This window comes from Anguilla anguilla, chromosome 13 (assembly GCF_013347855.1).
Source record: "Anguilla anguilla isolate fAngAng1 chromosome 13, fAngAng1.pri, whole genome shotgun sequence".
NCBI lineage: Eukaryota > Metazoa > Chordata > Actinopteri > Anguilliformes > Anguillidae > Anguilla > Anguilla anguilla.
Genome location: NC_049213.1, coordinates 30923489 through 30941834, shown reverse-complemented (window position 1 = coordinate 30941834; position 18346 = coordinate 30923489). Strand labels below are relative to the sequence as shown.

Below are 18346 nucleotides of genomic sequence, written 5' to 3'. Positions count from 1 at the left end.
CCCTTCTAACGTTGAATAAAATGTCTGCTGTTTCCAACAGCTATGTATTTCAGCTGTATATAAATCTGCAGTAACCTGGATAAGGTATGCAGTGCCGCATGTGTAGATTGTAATGTACAGTCCGCTGAGTCATGAATTCGCGTAGCCTCCAGTACTTCTGCTACATGACATTTTAAGTTACAGCTTCTCGGGCTGCAGTCAGCATTGGCAGGTTCCTGTATAACCTGTTTGCTGTGGGCCAGGTGCACGGAGACACTGCTGGTCGACGGGCGGGGAGGACGGTGTAAGGCTATGGAGAGGAACACTGGTGCTAGGGGTCAGGTGAAAAGGCTCATGGGTAATATCAATATGCTGTCCGTTCACTGGAATGAAAGGACAGGGGGGTCAGGTAAGAAAAGCAAGAAATAATCCACCTGTCATTATGAGTTGGTACTATATTGTAATTAGTTGTATAAAGGCAGTTTTGGTCATAAATTTTGAGTCTCATTAGCCTAGATCTTACTCTGCAGAAAAATGGTGCCAGGTCAAGCTTAGGTCATTTCTTCAATTCTCTGCTGCTGTGCTGTTGAAATTGTGACTTATGGGACTGTAATATAGAAACTGAAAAGCACAGCCTGTTCCATTTTCTTTGGGAAGTAGCCTGTTCATTACACTGTATTGTCATTACAGAATCATTTGAATTGAAGGTGAAAATAGTCGGCCGTGCTCAAATTTCCTAATGAACGGAAACTTGCATCAGAACCGAATCATTGCATTGTATTTTGCTTAACTAAAGAAATTCCAAACAAAAACAGTGGGGTTTAAGTGTTCCTCTCCTGCTGTTCAATCTGTGATTGGGTTTAATTGCTGTTTCAAATCACATGTTTAGAGAACATTTTGGGAATAGCTGAACTGCGTTTTGCGTAATACGATGCGGTTCTTGAATATGACAGAATTGCTGTAGAACCACACTAATTAAGCTGTTCCAGAGTGCCATGTAATCTGGAGCACAAACATGGGGCAAGACACTACATTTTGCAGTTTTATTTGAGTGATGGTCACATTCTTGCTCTTTGTAGAAATTGTTATGTTTTGGTTAGAACAGGCAGCCATCAGCACTTTACTTATCGCTGAATGTAGTTATGAATGGAGGTGAACTTCTGCATCAGCATTTTCACATTTTCCTACCGCAACATGTGCAAGGGAATATGTGGATTATTTCTTTTCCTAGGTAGTGACAAACGAGACCAATTCTTTGTAGATGTCAGAGTCCTCCTGCTTGAAAATATACTCGTCATAGATTATTTCTTGTAGATTAGCAATTTGCCATTTGATGTCCTCAGTTATTCTTCTATTCTGATCTTTTTGTGTGATGATCTTTTATGGCAGAATTAGATTTAAAAGAAGAAATATCGAATCTGTGAACAGTAGGCTGAAGGTTTTAGACTGGAAGCAGGATGGCGCTCTACGTGGTGCCTGTGGAATTCACGTAAAGGTGCAGTGTGCACATTTGTTGTAAGAACACTTTTGTTCATGTTTGGTAAAATTTCCTTCGCCTCCTGACATATCAGTAAATTAAAAGGTCTAAGAAAAGATCTGGTCCCTCTGACTGCCCTAGGCTCTGAAATCAGCAGTTCTAATTTTCACCGTGCCTGAATCTTCACAACCAATCAGGACTGCCGTCTGCCCTGCTTCCTGTTGCGTGATCACCTCGCTGCCAGAGCAAACAGGGTTGGCGGGGCTAGGGCTACAGAGATAAGAGCAGAACAGAGGTAACATTAGCTAGACCTCCAAACGATGCGAACCTCTGGTACTGCCTTGTCATCATGTGTTTAAAACATTTAAAACTGTATTTTTACTCTGAATTGGACATTTTTCGTAGACCGTTTAATTTATTGATATCTGTCGGGATGTGGAGGATATTTGACCAAATATGAACAGAAGTGTTCTAACGACAAATCTTCATACTGCATTAATTAAGCATCCCATTCATTTTTTTAAAGCGTTTGTTTCCTCAGGTTTTCACCCTATTTAGAATGCTCGTTTGTAAACTGTAGGCCCTGTCCATTGCTGCAGCATGCTCCCATGTGCTGCGCATGGAGCAGGTGATCACGTGCTTCCTCTGAAACGTGCGCAGCCGGCTGCCCCTGGTTCTGGCCCTCGTCACTCTACGACTCACCAGCCCAGCTGTGCAGTTACCATGCCGGTGAACTCTGCGACTCTGCGGTGCAGCCAGACTGCTTTCGGGGCTGGACGATGGGGTCACTTCCCGACACTAAGAACAAGTGTGTTGCCGGGTGCATCCCCTGACACCCTGAGCGCCGCTGTTTCATGCGTTTCACAGTGAGACAAACAGGAGCCCAGGTCTCCAGTGGCTGTAATGCCTGAAAGGGTTGCCTCTTCCCCTTCACAAGGGGGTTAATTAGCATCTCACCTCCCAAAGGCATTCTGCGTTTGCTTTCTATTGTCTAATCTCTGCCATGTCACTGTTACACTGACTTTTGGCTCTACCTCATTCCAGATGCGCTTTAAAAGTCTGGTTTTTAACTTTCGGCCTGCCTGACTGGGTTTTCGGAATAGGCCAAAGGAAACATCTGTCCTGTCCCTGTTTTTGTGACCCTATAAAACAGCTGAAGGTTGTTTTGTGGTGATGTAACGCCATGCAATTTAGGGAGTCCCTTCGACCAGCCGTCAAAATGGGAACTGCTCATCACGGGATTGCTGGCACTCACCGTGACGCTGTGGAAATTGTCACAAAGGGGGGTGGGGGGGGGGGGGGGTCAGCAGAAATAGGTCAACATCGAGATAACGAAGATCCATGGTGTGGCCTCTTGTGAAACTTTGAATGTGGCCAGATCTCACTTGCTTTCCTCTTGTTGTTTGCATTCTGCCCAAGACTGCAGAAGAAATGTAACTAGAAATCTGAGATTGGCTTCCCTCTTGCCACTCATAGAAATATACCCTTTGGAAGTGCATATATGCAGCTTGTGCAATATTCATTCCGCCAGTGTATGTTGGTCAAACTAAAGGGTCATTCTAAAAGTTGAAATGTACATGAGTTATACAGAATGCCAGTTTAAGGTTATCGTGTTGTGCTATGCTTTGAACGATGTTCAGAAACTGGAAGCTCATTTGGATTTGCTGTGTGACTAATTAATTCATGGTTTCCTTTGCTAATGGTTCCATGGAGCAGATTATGGCCATATCCATGTCATAGGGGTTGTTGGAAAGGCAGGGGGGAGCTAACTGGTTTTGACACTGTGGACAATTTTGATGTGCAGCGGGAGAGGATGGAGGAGGAGAATTAACCAACATTACCTACGACATTTTTATCAGCAAGATTAGAGGATTTGGATGAGTTAACTAGTCACTGACCTAGTTATTGATGCCATCCAATCAGCAGGGAGTGTACTGCTGAGACATGGTTAAGGTGTCTTACTGGAGAAAGGTGTTCATTCTTAAGGTGTCCTGCCGAACAAGACTTTGAGTTGTGGAAGGCAGAGCTTTGGGTAAGGCCTATTCTATTTGCCTTTTCAAATCAAAACCAATGGTAACCAACTGCTGCCACCCACTGTAAAATGTGGTTTAAATGGTTTGAACAGGCTTTTGTGTACAAATTGGATTTGAGCAGGGTATGGAATTAGAATATTTACTTGCTCTTATTGTGGGGATATCTATGGTAGAATGTGACTAGTTGAGACCAGTGAATTTGGGACTGTATGTAGTGCATGCAGTTTAACTTGACTTTTTTCAATTGTCGTTAATATTTTAATGAACCTATTGGAGGAAGCACCATGATGGCGAATTGGTGGTTTTGTGTGGTCAGAAACTGAATTTAGCTTGGCCGCTGGTGCCCGTCTGAAAGGATTTGTAAATTATCTGGCATCTTAGTTTAGTGGGGTTTGGTTTAAAAATCAGTTTTAAAAAAAAGCTTGGAGTGGTCATGATACAAATCATATTACACTTACTGTATTTCATGAAATCATTATCCTTTTGTTGGACAGCATTACACTACAGAATCTCTTTGTGAATGCAAGGAACGTATAAATCCACAAAGCAATAACTTTACTTGTGTGATAGTTGGTATGTGTGGGTGTCTGCCGGTGTGTCTGTGGGATTGGGGTCAGCGAGGATAGCTGGTGCTTTTAGGATCATCAGCAGGTCTCATCTTAACGGGATTTGGCTGGAGGAGCTGAATCAAGTGCGTCCTCAGGATTACGCGAATGACATTGGGAGGAGAGGTGATGAAGTGCTGCTGAGGTGTTGGAGGTGGGGGGGGGGGGGGCGGGGGTGGAAAAGGACTGGGGTGGGGGGGGGCAGTATTGCACCAGCCTGTTCTCACCTGCTACCTGGGGGAAAAGGGGCGGAGCAGCACTCATCTCCCCTTGGAAAGGTTACCAGGCAACATCTGCGCAAGTGGGTCGTCTTCGCGATTGTTGTGGTGGTTCCCTGTGCGTTACTAAGTGGTGTTCAGAATGTTTTGTTTTTTTGGGGTTATTCCATAGAGGAATGCACGGTGTGATTCAGTCCTCTGTTTCTTTAGTGACAGATTGGTGTTTTGGAGTTCACCACACCACTGAAGATTTCAGTTTTCACATTACTACAAAAAAGGAAAGCAAAAGAGGTCTTGAACACAGGAATAGCAACAGAATCTAGTTGCTTGGTAACCATTACAGCCCAGCAATGACATTTTGATTCTTAAAAGGGGATTTGCACAAGAATTGTACTCGAACAAGTCTTTGTTTCCCATTGATTTTGAGCATCTACTACAGGGTCCAGTTCACACTTATTTGGGTGTGCATTTCATCTTTATCTGTCAGTTTAAGCTCAATGGAAGCCACTTCTGCAATTGCAGTGAAAGAGTAACAAGTGTGAATTGCGCAGAGCACTATGCTAACATTTTTTTAAGTTGAAAAATTTGGGAGGCACACCTGTGCATATCAACTGGTACAAGAGCTCCAAAATAGTTTTTTTTTCTACAGTTAACACACGAGTTTTCAGGTGCAAATGCTCCTAAAATGGGAGCACTATAGAGCTCTCTTGCAAATTTTGTGTAACGCATTCTTTATACTTGTGTATTTAGACAAATGATGTTTGAGTGAAATTGGAAGAGAAAGGTCATGCAGTCATGTCCTCCTTGCTGTATCCTCAAATGAAGTTGCCTTAAACGTTCTCCTTTGTGCACGTATATGCTTACTTTTTCACATTTAACAGAACATGAACCTAGGAGACTACCAGCTGTACGTGTTCAAGTAGACCATGAAATCAAGCACATTGATTTTATTTTCTAAATATGGACTACTTTCTTTGAAATGTAAATGAACTTGCTCAAGAATTGCTAGGTTAAGAAATCAGGAAAAAACAGATGCTGTTGTGACACTGTTTTGTTAGGGTTAGAGGAACATTGTCATTTTTGCTGGTGACCGTCTAACCATTTGAGTAAGACTTGTGGTCAGTTTCGCTTGCTGTCATATATTCACGAGGCCTGCCTTGAAATGTGCTCTTGTTCAATTACATTGTCTCTTTTCTCATACATTGGATGTCAGTTGTGATTTACCAGTGCAAAAGGAGACATTGCTTTGCTTTGAATAAATTGGGCTTTGTCCATTGCATCAGGTGGGCGGGTTTATTTTTGAAATGCATCGGTTTGCTGGGTCATTCAACACTGTTGACTCCTGCACAGCCGCATTGATCGTCGTGTCCCAGAGGTTTGCCTTTTTTTTTTCTTTTTTTAATGTCATCCAGTGCGTTGTAAGCTCCAGTCAGACGTGTGCCGCTTTGCGTGTGCCCTGGGGGTCATGCGGGGTCACTGAAACGTCGTCTGCTCCCCTCTTTCAGAACAGCCAGTGTTTGGGCGGCCGGAGCGAAGCAGACCATTTAGCAGCGGAAGATGAGCGAACTCGACCAGCTACGCCAGGAGGCTGAGCAGCTCAAAAACCAGATTAGAGTGAGTCCCCTTTCAGAATAATGCCCTTTTATTTAGAGGTCTCATTTTAAATGATGCCATGTGAGGTGACCTTGAGTGTTCAGAAAGGCGCCTGATAAATAAAATGTATTATTATTATTAAATGTCATTTGTTTATATATAAAAAAGTAACTGTTAGGTTGTCTTGTACCAGCGACTAGGATTATGGTTTTTGGAGTAAGGTTGTTTACATAGCTCTGGTCGTACTCAGAATATGTGAATATCCTGGTTAACTTCAGAGTATTACTTTGCATGTGAACAATGTCACTGTTTGAACTGCATGTATCACACAGACCGCATTTCATTCAAATGGCAACTTTAATAAAGGGGCTCCTGTATAGGACAGGAAGAGAATCCATGCCTATTTTGCTGTGCATATTGCCTCAAAAAATGCACTAGAGTTCTAATCTGTAGAGTGATAAATACTGTTTCTGGACCATTTCAACAGAGACATTGGGTGCCAATTCACTGAACATCATGAAAGCATTTTTTTCTCCAGCTGCATTGACAGCTACCAAACATTTGCCTGAAATTACACTATATATGTAACAATCACATTTACCCTCAGACCCTTTCCTGTGCCGGACAACAATTTGCTGTCAAATACTGTTAGTGTCCTCAATGATGCAAGGAAGTCATTCGAACAGATGAGGTTTTGGTACAGTGTTAATTAACGCCTTCTCCTGGAGGGGTTTATGATGGATTAGCCTGTTGGTACATCTTATTCTAAGGCAAACATTGTTGAATTTACATTTATTAGATGGGAAAAGGAATGGCCATGTAAGAGCTTTGCATAAGGAAATTACGACTGTTTTAAATTGCCGTAGAAGGGCATGAAGAGATTTTAATTTCAAGATATGTAAATGAAATTATCTAGGAGCAGGAACTTTAAACACTTTTAGGCCTATCTGATTTTAATGGATTCTTTCAATACTTAAAGAAAAATCATTGGGATTTTTTCTCCCCTTTTACAGTAATTTGTACTACCAATATTTTAACAGGCTATTACGGGGACTAAAGTACTGGAGCTGTCAGGTTTACCCTTTTCCACATATCCATTTCATTTAAAAATAGAAAGATTTGAAATGAACTCAGGTTTAATTTGTTGGAATCTTCTTTTTTTCTTGCAGGATGCCAGAAAAGCTTGTGCAGATGCCACCTTATCTCAGGTAAATGCCTTTTCGGGAACCTTCCTGGTTAGCCTGTCCTGAGCAGCTCAGATAAAGATGTTTGCTCCTGAAGGATATCCAGTTTGAGTCTGAGTCGGTACATAAGCCAAAGGTGACCAGGTGCATTTAGTAATGGGAAACAATCTGGGCGTGTGACAGGAGCACACAATGGGATTACGGCTCACTGTTTGCATACAGGAAGTGATTCCTGAAGTGTGATAAAGGAGTGGAAAATACCACTTCCTGATGAACTTACAGGAAAGCTATCCTGGCATTCCCCTCCCGTCAGACTGATCAGGTCTGGAACTGGAAGTCCCAGTGCATTATGGTTAGAGCAGTTCCAGGTTAGAATGGCGTATGGCAGTCCTTACTGGACGTAGGTGAGTACACTTATAGTTTCAACTCCACGGAGTAGCCTGGTTCCAGTGAAGCCTGGGTACACTGGAACCGCTGTGCTTTGAGAATTTAGCTTTTGTGCCTGGCGGTTGGGTGCAGTGGGTGTCTGAACTTCTTTGGAACTTCCATACAGCCTACTACTGACCTGGTTTGGTGCAGTTCATGAACCTGCATTCACATATGTAACATGCACATTGCTGACACGATGTGTCCTGTCTGCTAATGGGACTTTCAGGCTCAGTCCCAGTATTCTGTATTTGTTGCATAAAACTGTGAAAGAAGCTGTGAAAGATTTCTCTACACTGTGAAGACCTCACCTTGAGGTTCAACCAACCACTCTACCTTGGTTACCGTTGGTCACAGACCACCTGCACTGGGACCAAAGTGCTTCATGGGTTTTTTGTTTTTGTGTTGCAGATCACCGCTAACATCGACCCTGTTGGCCGAATTCAAATGCGCACTAGACGAACGCTGAGGGGTCATCTGGCTAAAATCTATGCCATGCACTGGGGCACTGATTCAAGGTAACTGCATAGTGTTGTCCTGTTGTTCCATTTAAGTCCAGATGGAACCAGTGATATCCTTCGTATTTTTGAGTCTGATCTCAATGGTTTCACCAACATTCCTCAAGCCGTTTAATGATGCTTTCCCAAAAATGCAGAAGCACAAGTCAGGTTATTTGTGGATTGCTCATGTTGCCTCATTTATATAGTGGGAGTAAAGTGAAGGCCACTTGCTACACATACCTGCTCAGCTTTTGTGGTCAAATATGCCAAACAAATTTATCATTTTTATTTTTAATAACTGGTATTGGTTTTATGTCGGATTAAAAGCATGTGGTATGGGGTTGGGTAAAAAAAAAAAAGAAATCTAATTTCCAAAGTCCTGATTGTGTAGGGTTGAAGGTTGATGTCAGACTCACTACAATGCAAATTAGATTCATTTTTCCATTTCATATCTTATTCTTCAGGCTGTTTATCTGGGACCCAGTCCACCCAGAAAGGCTTGCTCAAACAGTTTGCGCAATAACTTTTTGCACAATATTGAGACTGAATTGATATTTAAAATATAACCTGTTTTCCCCCCAAAACGGAAACCACTATCATCCTGACATCAAAGTTTATGCATGATCCCCATGTAGTTTCCTGTGTTGGGGGAAATTTGTCTTTGGGGAAAAAACCCTTCATCTTATTTTGTGCATAGTAGGGTAAATGTAAATTGGAGGGTGGTTATCACCTCTTCATTTCCACCGAAGTTGAATTGTTTTGAGATTAATGGAATTTGATGTCATTTAACGTGTCTGTCTCAAGTTAAATGACTGTGCGGAACTTCTCCCTTTAAGGCGGTGTGATTTCTGGTGTCAAGCCTTGTGGCGACAGTTTTAATGATCTTGCAGTTACAGGGGCATCCAGATTTGATCAGTAGGTGGTCTTCATCACACCTGCTTGTGCCCCGTTTGAATGTTTTTGTCTGTAGATTCAATTAAAAATATTCTTGCTTTTTTATGGACAACCTTAAAACTACTAATATTTGAGTAGGCCACCAATGACACATTTTAAGTACACACCGAATGCAATTTTGTTGTCATTAGTGAAAAGGATGTGCCTGTTTGGGGACCGTGCAACATTAACTCCGCACCAGCTTTCTGAATATCAGAAATTAATTTTGATAAAATTGTCACTTTGCCCAACAGACCTCCTGGTATTTCTCTTAGCAGTCCATGGTCCAGTGTGAGAAAGCAGTCATCAGAAGTAGATCAGTTACAGTGTGACTTGTGCCGTTTATGCTGACTGCTAGTAAAGCACAAGATAAGAGCTGGAGCAGCAGCCATCAGCAAGAGATTAAAAATATAGCCGAGACTTAAAATAAGCCCATTACTCACCATAAATAAACGATAGGGTGAAAGGGTAAAGAACAACAGACAGAGAAAACAACAATACTGACTTGATTATTATGAATGTCACCAGAATGGCGCCAAGAGATTTTTAATGATTTTATCGCTTTCCGAAATTTTCAGAACTGGTCATAAGTACCCCCCTCAAAATGACATTACTGCAGTTTGTCCCAGTCTTGTCTCTGACAGGCCTCTTCTCTGTTCTTAGGCTCTTAGTCAGTGCCTCCCAAGATGGAAAACTCATTATTTGGGACAGCTACACCACGAATAAGGTAAGCGTGCACACCAGAAATGCATCATTAAATCCCCCCCGAGCGCGGATTTCTCAGCCAGTGCACGGAATTAGAATCCGTTCTCTAATAACTGTCAGGAAGGCCCACTGTAATGGTGATTTGTGTAATGATGCAAATGTTTAATGGTCTTTGAACACGTTTGCCCTGTAAACTGAAAATGCTGAAAGTTAAGCTGAGGGGAAAAGCTGTTTCTCCTCATTTAAAAATAATAAACTAAAAAAAAAAAATTTTTTAAGTTCCCTGAATCTGTTGTAAATAAATACAGAATTCAAGCTTTTGCAAGCCTTGCAAAAATAGCATGGATTACTTGCATGGGTAAAACTAAAAAAAAAAATTTATATATATATATAGGTAAAAATATATATATTTTTAAAACCTGTGGGTAAAAATATATCCGTGTTTGCTCATAGTTTGCTGTCATTTGCAGTGTTAACATGCAGATTGTTAAATTCACAGGGAAGAGTTTTTGCTTAACTTGGCTAAATCAAAAGATTTTTCAAATGAAGAAATTTTTGAACACAAAATGCTTATAACTGACAGAGTACATGTCCAGCTGTGGTCAGGGTGGCAGGTGTTCCACCTAGCAGAGTTGCAGGTTGGCAGAGCATCCTGCTCTTCCTGTACAGAGTGGAGGGTTTTCCACAGAAATAGCCACAGGTGATGAAAGCCTACGGGGCCGAAGGGCCAGTGAGTGCTGCCGAGCTGCTCTGTGTCTCAGTTCAAATCGGGGCTCTGCTAGTTCTGCCTGAGTCCTGCCAGGTTGTGCACAGTTGGCCATGTTACTTGGAGAGGTTTACATGCATTTGGGGTGTACAGTCATACAATACAAATTGGGTGGGTCTGCTGGGTGTTCCCTGACTAAAATACAAGGCTAAATTGGGAAGACAAAAAAACATTTAAACTGAGGGCAAAAATGACACCTTATTTTAGACATTTGAAATGGTCTTCCATTAACCACATGCAGGTATAAGCCATTCTGCTGCTTTTGGTGCTAGTATGGTCGACTTATTTTTGCAAGTCTGATGTGACTGGCTTATGGGTGTGTGCTTTGTGTGTGAACGCTCTGGCGCTCTTAACCCTAAACCCCTGAGCGTTTGGCGGCTCCTGCAGGTGCACGCCATCCCCCTGCGCTCCTCGTGGGTGATGACCTGCGCGTACGCCCCGTCTGGCAACTACGTGGCCTGCGGCGGCCTGGACAACATCTGCTCCATCTACAACCTGAAAACGCGCGAGGGGAACGTCCGCGTGAGCCGCGAGTTAGCCGGACACACAGGTACAGTCTCCACTGTTTCCGGCGACGTGATTCGCCGCTCTTTGTGTGCGCTCTGTCCACAGGGTCTACCATTGGCTGCTGTCTTTGTTTTTTTGAAGTGTGAATGACCACTCTGGCTCATTCGGTTTACTTTCATCAAATATGAATTGTTAATTCTGTTTAATTCCAAGTCATAAATTAAGTTTCAAATCCAGTTTTGAGTTGGCTCGTGTTCATGCGTCCACTGGATTTTTAACACTTGGATTAAAAACTGGGGGGAAAAAGAGCCCTGCTACATGGAAGTGAAAAGTATAGATATACTTTTCCAATACTGTCTGTTCAGACATGAAATGTTTTTATTTTTAAAGCAATCTGGAATGAATACTGAAATGAATTATGAAAGATACGAGGAAAACTAATACTGAGCCTGCACGGTCTCAGTACATGATGGCAGTGATCGCATTGCATAATAATCATTGACTACTGTATTTTGTGGTTGCACATGTGAAAACACGTTTTCTGTTCAGTAGAATATTTAGTCTGCATTCTGTCTACAGTATGTCTACGGTATTGACAGAACGATATGACACTGATTTAAAGATGACATTAGATTAACTGTCCAGTCATAGCTCCCCCACACATTGAAAGTGGAAACCGCGTGCCTCATTTCAGTTTTCCTGATTTCAGCATTTCACAGATGCCCCACTAGGTGGCCATGTAGAATAATTTCATGTGTTTTTACAGAACAAAGTGTTACTTATCCAGAACCTGTTTTGTCATATTGATATAAAAATGACAGGAATTGATCATAGTGGTTTGATACAGTAGGCCTATACTTCGCTTTTTTTTTTAAGATTAGAAATGGCTCTACTCTTTAACAGGGACTTTAATTAATATGAAGCTTCAAGCATAAATTTTCTGACCAAACTCTAGTTGCTTGTACTCAAAAACAGAGCTATTGTATCTAATTGACGTGGGTGTAATGTAAATGTTACTGGATCAATTTCGGTTTTTCTTAACTAGTGCCCCATTTCAAATCGAGGGAGTGAGTCTGAGTAAACTTACTACAGCTTTCAGTGATATTGGCAAAAATCACACTCCTTTGTGACAGTACGTTGATTTATGGGAATTCCCAGCATTTATGCATTTCCTGTGTACATAATGCGTTTGTGTGTTTTCAAGTGGATGGAATATCATTCATAATCAGGTGGAAACTTTCTCAAAGTCACTCAAGTGTGTGACTGGGACCCTTCTTGAATAGCACAGTCACAAAACATTGCATAGTGTAGATTTACCTTTATTTTGACAGAACAGACAGACTAACTGAAAGCTAAAATGGTTGGGAGTATACAAGACCCTAAGGGAAATTACTTCATACAGAAATTACACACCACTGAACATGTGTGAGTCTTGACAGCTTGTCATCCTTTCTCCAAAACGTCGAGACTAATCTGTTAACTGAATTGAAACGGTTTTTCTGTGGCATTTGTTTGCATGTAAGTTTTTAAATCTTATTTTCTGAAACGCTCTTTACTCTTGACTAGGTTACCTGTCCTGCTGTCGTTTCCTGGATGACAACCAGATTGTCACTAGCTCTGGAGACACCACCTGGTGAGTGAGGGAACTGCATGTTGCTGGTCCCCTTGGTGAAAACTACCTGCTCTTCTGTTCCTTTACAGTAGCATAACCTGATATTGTTTGGAGCATAAATTCAGAGATGGGGTTGATCCATTGTTACAAGCTTTCTCTCCAGTGTCTGTATTGGCCGCTGAGTAATTCAGATTAGTTCTGATCTCCTCCCTGCTGCGTAGTCCTGAGAGTGCAGCCCATGTGACCGCCGTTCTGTTCGCAGTGCTCTGTGGGACATCGAAACCGGCCAACAGACGACCACCTTCGCCGGCCACACCGGCGACGTCATGAGCCTCTCCCTGGCGCCGGACACCAAGCTGTTCGTATCGGGCGCCTGCGACGCCTCCGCCAAGCTGTGGGACATCAGGGAAGGCATGTGCAGACAGACGTTCACCGGCCACGAGTCCGACATCAACGCCATCTGCGTGAGTCCGCCTCGCGCTCCTCCGTGTGTGTGTGTGTGTGTGTGCGCGCAGCGATTAGGGGAGGGACCGAGGGGGACGTCGTAATGGAATGTCTAAATCAGGAGCCAGCGCCGATGTGGGGGTGCAGATCTTTGTTTTAGGCCAGCGCTACACCCGATTCAGCTAATTAGCAAATCACGGTCTTCAGTAAAGACCTTGCTAAGTAGAATCAGGTGTGTTGGTGCTGGGCTAATACAAAACCTGCACCCACATCGGCCCTATTCAGATAAGATTGGGAACCCCCTGGTCTAAATACATGATCACAAGCGTGGTGATAATGAACACAAAATACTAGAGTAGAACAATCTGTGATGTACAGCTAACACTGAAAGATAAAAGGAACACCATACCGCTGAATTAAGTGTTGCCACTCAAAAAGAACAGGATGCAGCAAACGGGCTAATACTTGCACTGTTGTACTACAGAACATGTACGTGTTGTTGTGTACGACATGACGGCCAGACTTCCGGTGCAAGTACTGACCTGTGTGTTTACCTACCCTTTCAGACTTCTGCTTACTTAACACCACGAGAATAACAGAATTTCAAGAACACTGGGCTTTTTGACAGCATTTACTTTCAGAGGGACTGTTGTCATTTGTGTTCTTCTATACAAAATGAGATTTGCCAGTGCCATGGCTGTGTTTTCAATCCTCCATTTTAGCGAATCGTTTGAACCCGTCTCTGTGGTAAAGATCTTTATTTGCGAGCTTTGCTCTCCGTGCGTCCGTCTTTCGCAGTTCTTCCCGAACGGCAACGCCTTCGCCACGGGCTCGGACGACGCCACCTGCAGGCTGTTCGACCTGCGGGCCGACCAGGAGCTGATGGTGTACTCCCACGACAACATCATCTGCGGCATCACCTCCGTGGCGTTCTCCAAGAGCGGCCGCCTGCTGCTGGCCGGCTACGACGACTTCAACTGCAACGTGTGGGACACGCTCAAGGCCGACCGCGCAGGTGAGTCTCACGCACGGCCCGCGGTGCCCGCGGTGCCCACTGGCCCGGGTGATTCCGCTCTCGGGTTTGTTTGGTTTTGAACCGTTTTCCAGGGTGGATTTTTGCAATATGCAAAGTGACCTTGTTTTTGTGCCATGAAAACAAAAAATTTGGCAATTTGGTACGGACTGTGAAATATGTGCCGCCTGTTTGCCACTGAGCACCCGTGTGTGCCATGTATTGTGGCACCACGACTTTTGCGTAACATTGCCACGGTATTGCTCAACCTAACAGCACATTTGTTGCTTAGTGTCTAGATGCGTGTGAAGTACTTTTAATTGCTCTGGTTCTTAAGCACCACTAAATATAGGTGCCAAATGCTTTTTCAGACACGTGCAGAAAGCCACCCACGCCATCTCTCATTGGCAGCACGCATTTGGGACTTGATCTGATTCAACCGTGTTTTCTTAGCTCGTTGATTCTGAGCACACAGAATGTAATATTGATGAATGCGGTTTTTTTTGACTGCTAGAGTTCGATGCGTGTTCTTAAAGACGCTGCCAATAAAGACACTATCAGTGATGCTTGTCGGCAACCTCTAGTTATTAAAAAAAATTTTTTTTAATTTTTTTTGGTGAAGCACTTTTTATTCCTGAATTAGTGAGATCATTCTCTGAAGTGATCTACACTTCAGAGCTGACGCTGTTGGATCACCTCCAGTGATTGGCTCACAGTCTTGTTTTGTTACTCGGCTTTTTCATAGTTAGTTTTTCAGGATGCGAGTTTTCTGACAAGGTCACTTGCCTGTAGTTGCAGGCAGGACGTGGCTGTGCTGATGGCAGGAATTTCAGTGCCAGGGATTTCACCGGGTGGCTGTTTTACGTTTCCTAACGCTCTACAACTGGAAATGGGTTCAACCAGGGACATTTGATCAAAAAAAATAAAAAATAAAGTCCAAGCACAGCTTTTCTCTCTGTGGTCCACCTGCTGAAACACCACAGTTTCTGTGTGCCGGAGTGTGTGTGTGTGTGTGTGTGTGCCTGTGTGTGTGTGTGTGTGTGTGTGTGTTTCTGTGACCACAGTTATCATAAAACTACGTTAGATGAATGAGCATGAATACGCTAGCTTGTGTGCAGTCTTCGTCTTTTCTAATCATATGCGAGATTACGTACGTCTGTTACAAATTGGAATGTTGAAGTAACAATTATTTAATAAATGTCAGATTACTGTGGGGGTGGGGGGAGAACTGCTCGCTGTTCACTTTTCATGGCAGTTTTGTGAATACAGATTTCATATGAAAGTATATTTGAAGTGCAGCGGTGTGGGTTGGGTCCAGGTTACCGAGGGGAAAGAAAAGGCGGTGTTTTTGCCGCAGTCCTGCGGTGTAGCGTGCTGAACAGCGTTCCGTGTTCCAGGTGTGCTGGCTGGCCATGACAACCGCGTCAGCTGCTTGGGCGTGACGGACGACGGCATGGCCGTGGCAACGGGATCCTGGGACAGTTTCCTCAAGATCTGGAACTAAGGCCTTAAGGTGCGTACCCTCCGTTCTAAAGGAAAGGGGTTTTTGGTGCTGCCCTTGGCTTCACCAAGTTGTTCCCTAAACATTCAACCGAATTATGCATTTTACATTTCACTGTTTGGAGTGAAAAAATCTTTTTTTGTAGCTATGATTTTTAAAGTTCTTAACCAATAATCTAGCTACGACCCTATCTCATTCTGTACGTCGGTTTTTCCTGTATTCCTGCATTCCCTGTAGAATGTTGTGTAAGTCACTCTGGATAAGAGCGTCTGCTAAATGCCTGTAATGCAATGTTTTAAAGTATATATATATATATATATATCAGACTTTTTTTGCCTCTTTTTCAAACTGCCTAAAATTTAGAGGGTACTTTTTTTTTCAATGGATAGCTTGATGATGTATAATAGTTTAGTAACCTCTTAAGTGAGTGTTCATTTTTCTAACTAATTCTTATTTATGATTCTCCTGTAGTATCATTTCTTGGAGACAGAAATATGGCATTGGAGATATCAGTGTGAATATCTTATTAAATACAAATCAACAAGTATATGGCTGGATTTAATCTATCAAAAACCAATAATTATTTCTCTTCCTGCTTGCTTGCTTAGATGGCATTTGGACTCCAAAGTTGACTGGAAGATCATTCCAACTTCAAAAAAAATGTTTCACTGCATATCCAACCTTCTCAAAAGCGCCATGGAAAACTCAAGACACCCCAAAAAACACCGAAGGGAAAATAAACCGATAACATTTCCTTCTCTTTCAAAAAGAAGAGCACAATTGTTTTATCACCCAACTAAAGTAAAGAGTAAATCCAGTGGTATTCTGTGAAAAACACAAACTTGTGCATTCCACCCGGGACCACATTGTTTGTTACAAACGTGAAAGAGAAAAAACACAAAACACTACTACCCCATGCAAATGTACCATATGTTAAACAACTGTTGGAGTGTAATTGTACAAAATGATCGATCTCCTATTTTTTTTTTTTGTCTTCTTCCTTTTTTGTTTCAAGAGTTATCTGGAGAACTGTTAAAATGAGGATTGAAAGCTTTCTTTTATCTCATAGCCTAAAGATTTTAGAATTGAGCATGTAGATGCGTTTGAAATGAGTCTTTTTTTTTTTTTTTTTTTTTCTTAAATCCAGCTTTATCATGGGAACCACAGCTCAACATGAGATGAAGCAAATCAGAAACAGCGAGTGCTTTTCTGAGTCCGTGACCAGATTTTAGGGGAGACCAATTGTGTATATTTAGGGCCAGGATATTTTTTCTAATTGTTTGTCCAATTGTTATTGTTCCCCTCCCTTTTCCTTCTATTTACACACATCTTTGTTTGCACAAAAAAAACTTTGCAGATAGAGTAATGTTGGAAACTAACCAAGCACATGCTGTTAATGATACCGAATGCTTGTTTTTAAAACAAACAACAAAAAAATCGCAATTTTACATTTTTTTTTGTCATCATTCTTGTTATTGGGTAATGTGGAATGAGTTGAGATGAACCCCTCACCTCTGTATTGTCTTATTTTACCTTTTTGGATTTGGCTTTGGGTGCTGGGGTTTGGGAGGGTGGGTGGGTGGGTGGGGGATGTCTTGGGGGTTGGAGGTCATAGGTCATAGGGTAGGGTTGGGCGGATGGGGCCGAATTTTTACACTGTTCCACTCTGGAATTTCCTGTTTAAACAGAGATCCCCATTCTGAGCTTGGAAATGCAGTTACTACTCTGTGAATGAAATGTTGTAAAAAACAAAACAAACAAAAAAAATGAATCAATGTTTGAAAATGTTGAGATTTCAAGTTAAAAATAAAATTTATTTTGGTTGTTTGCCATGGGTGGGTTAACTCTTAGAATTGCATGCTGTAGAATTGCTTAAAGTGCATATGGAACTAAGTCTTTTGATGTTTTTATTTTAGAAAATAACCTGTTAACCATAATCATTGCAGTCGTATCCATAATTGTTTTGCCTACTCTGTGCATACACCTTTCAATTAAACTGGCAGAGCTATGCACTTGGGAGAGAAGCAAACGTTGGGTTGCAACTACAGATTTACTGTGAACACACACTAACTCGTTCTGATGCCCACCCTAGAAATGATTCTTAAAAGCAATGAAAGAAGTCCCTCCTGTTGTGAAACTAAACAGACCTCCTTTTCACGCATACAAAATGTACACAAATGGAACAAAAAGATTCTTAGTTCTTCTGTAACTAGTACTTTAAAAAATGCTAGACTCATTTTTGTAACTTTTTTTGCTTTCTTTAATAAAAAATAAAAAAGCATCTGAATGGCAGAATTTTCTGTTCCCTTCTCACTGTAAACAAAAGCGCTCTTTATTTAGCAGTAGTGGCATTTTTTTCTGCAACACTGTACAAAATGTGATGTAATTGTGCATTAGGCCTGGAGTAAAGAAAAAATGTAAAAAGAACAAAAAAAACAAAAAATTCCCTTTTTCTCTTTCCATGAAATAACTGTAGAGCTCTGCACCTCACTGTACCCTTTCACCTTTTGTATTTAATTTTAAAGTCTGTCAGTGTACTACAGAAAGCTGGATGCAAGATAGAAACTATATTAAAATGTACTGTTATTTAAGATGTAATAAAAAGCAGTTGGAGATGTTTCCCTAGTGTCGTGAGTTTTTCATTCTGGAACGAGGCTTTTTCGCTGTCTGGCCGGTGATGATCCCACCTTGGTGACATGTTGCTTGCCCACAGCATCCGTTTTGTTTGTATAGCCTAACCCGTTGGCACTTTTTGCAAACGCGATGGCGGCACGCACAATACAGGGCACCAAACCCAGAGGACATGAGTGATGGCAAGCTCGGCTCAGTGCCGTTTCAGGTTCAACCCTTG

General features: G+C 42.1%; 1 protein-coding gene across 2 annotated transcripts in view; it reads left to right on the top strand.

The window, feature by feature from the left end:
- LOC118211173 (guanine nucleotide-binding protein G(I)/G(S)/G(T) subunit beta-1-like) overlaps nucleotides 1-18115 on the top strand; it is a 28193-nt gene extending 10078 nt beyond the window's left edge. For both annotated transcript variants that reach the window (XM_035388105.1, XM_035388104.1), the window contains exons 2-11: nucleotides 5818-5926; nucleotides 7075-7113; nucleotides 7927-8033; nucleotides 9612-9675; nucleotides 10807-10969; nucleotides 12493-12559; nucleotides 12801-13002; nucleotides 13781-13997; nucleotides 15392-15507; nucleotides 16104-18115. In XM_035388105.1, the coding sequence (XP_035243996.1) occupies nucleotides 5870-5926; nucleotides 7075-7113; nucleotides 7927-8033; nucleotides 9612-9675; nucleotides 10807-10969; nucleotides 12493-12559; nucleotides 12801-13002; nucleotides 13781-13997; nucleotides 15392-15498 (1023 nt within the window). In that variant the 5' untranslated portion in view covers nucleotides 5818-5869 and the 3' untranslated portion in view covers nucleotides 15499-15507; nucleotides 16104-18115. The remainder of the gene's footprint in view (nucleotides 1-5817; nucleotides 5927-7074; nucleotides 7114-7926; nucleotides 8034-9611; nucleotides 9676-10806; nucleotides 10970-12492; nucleotides 12560-12800; nucleotides 13003-13780; nucleotides 13998-15391; nucleotides 15508-16103) is intronic.
- Nucleotides 18116-18346: the final 231 nt, after the last annotated feature.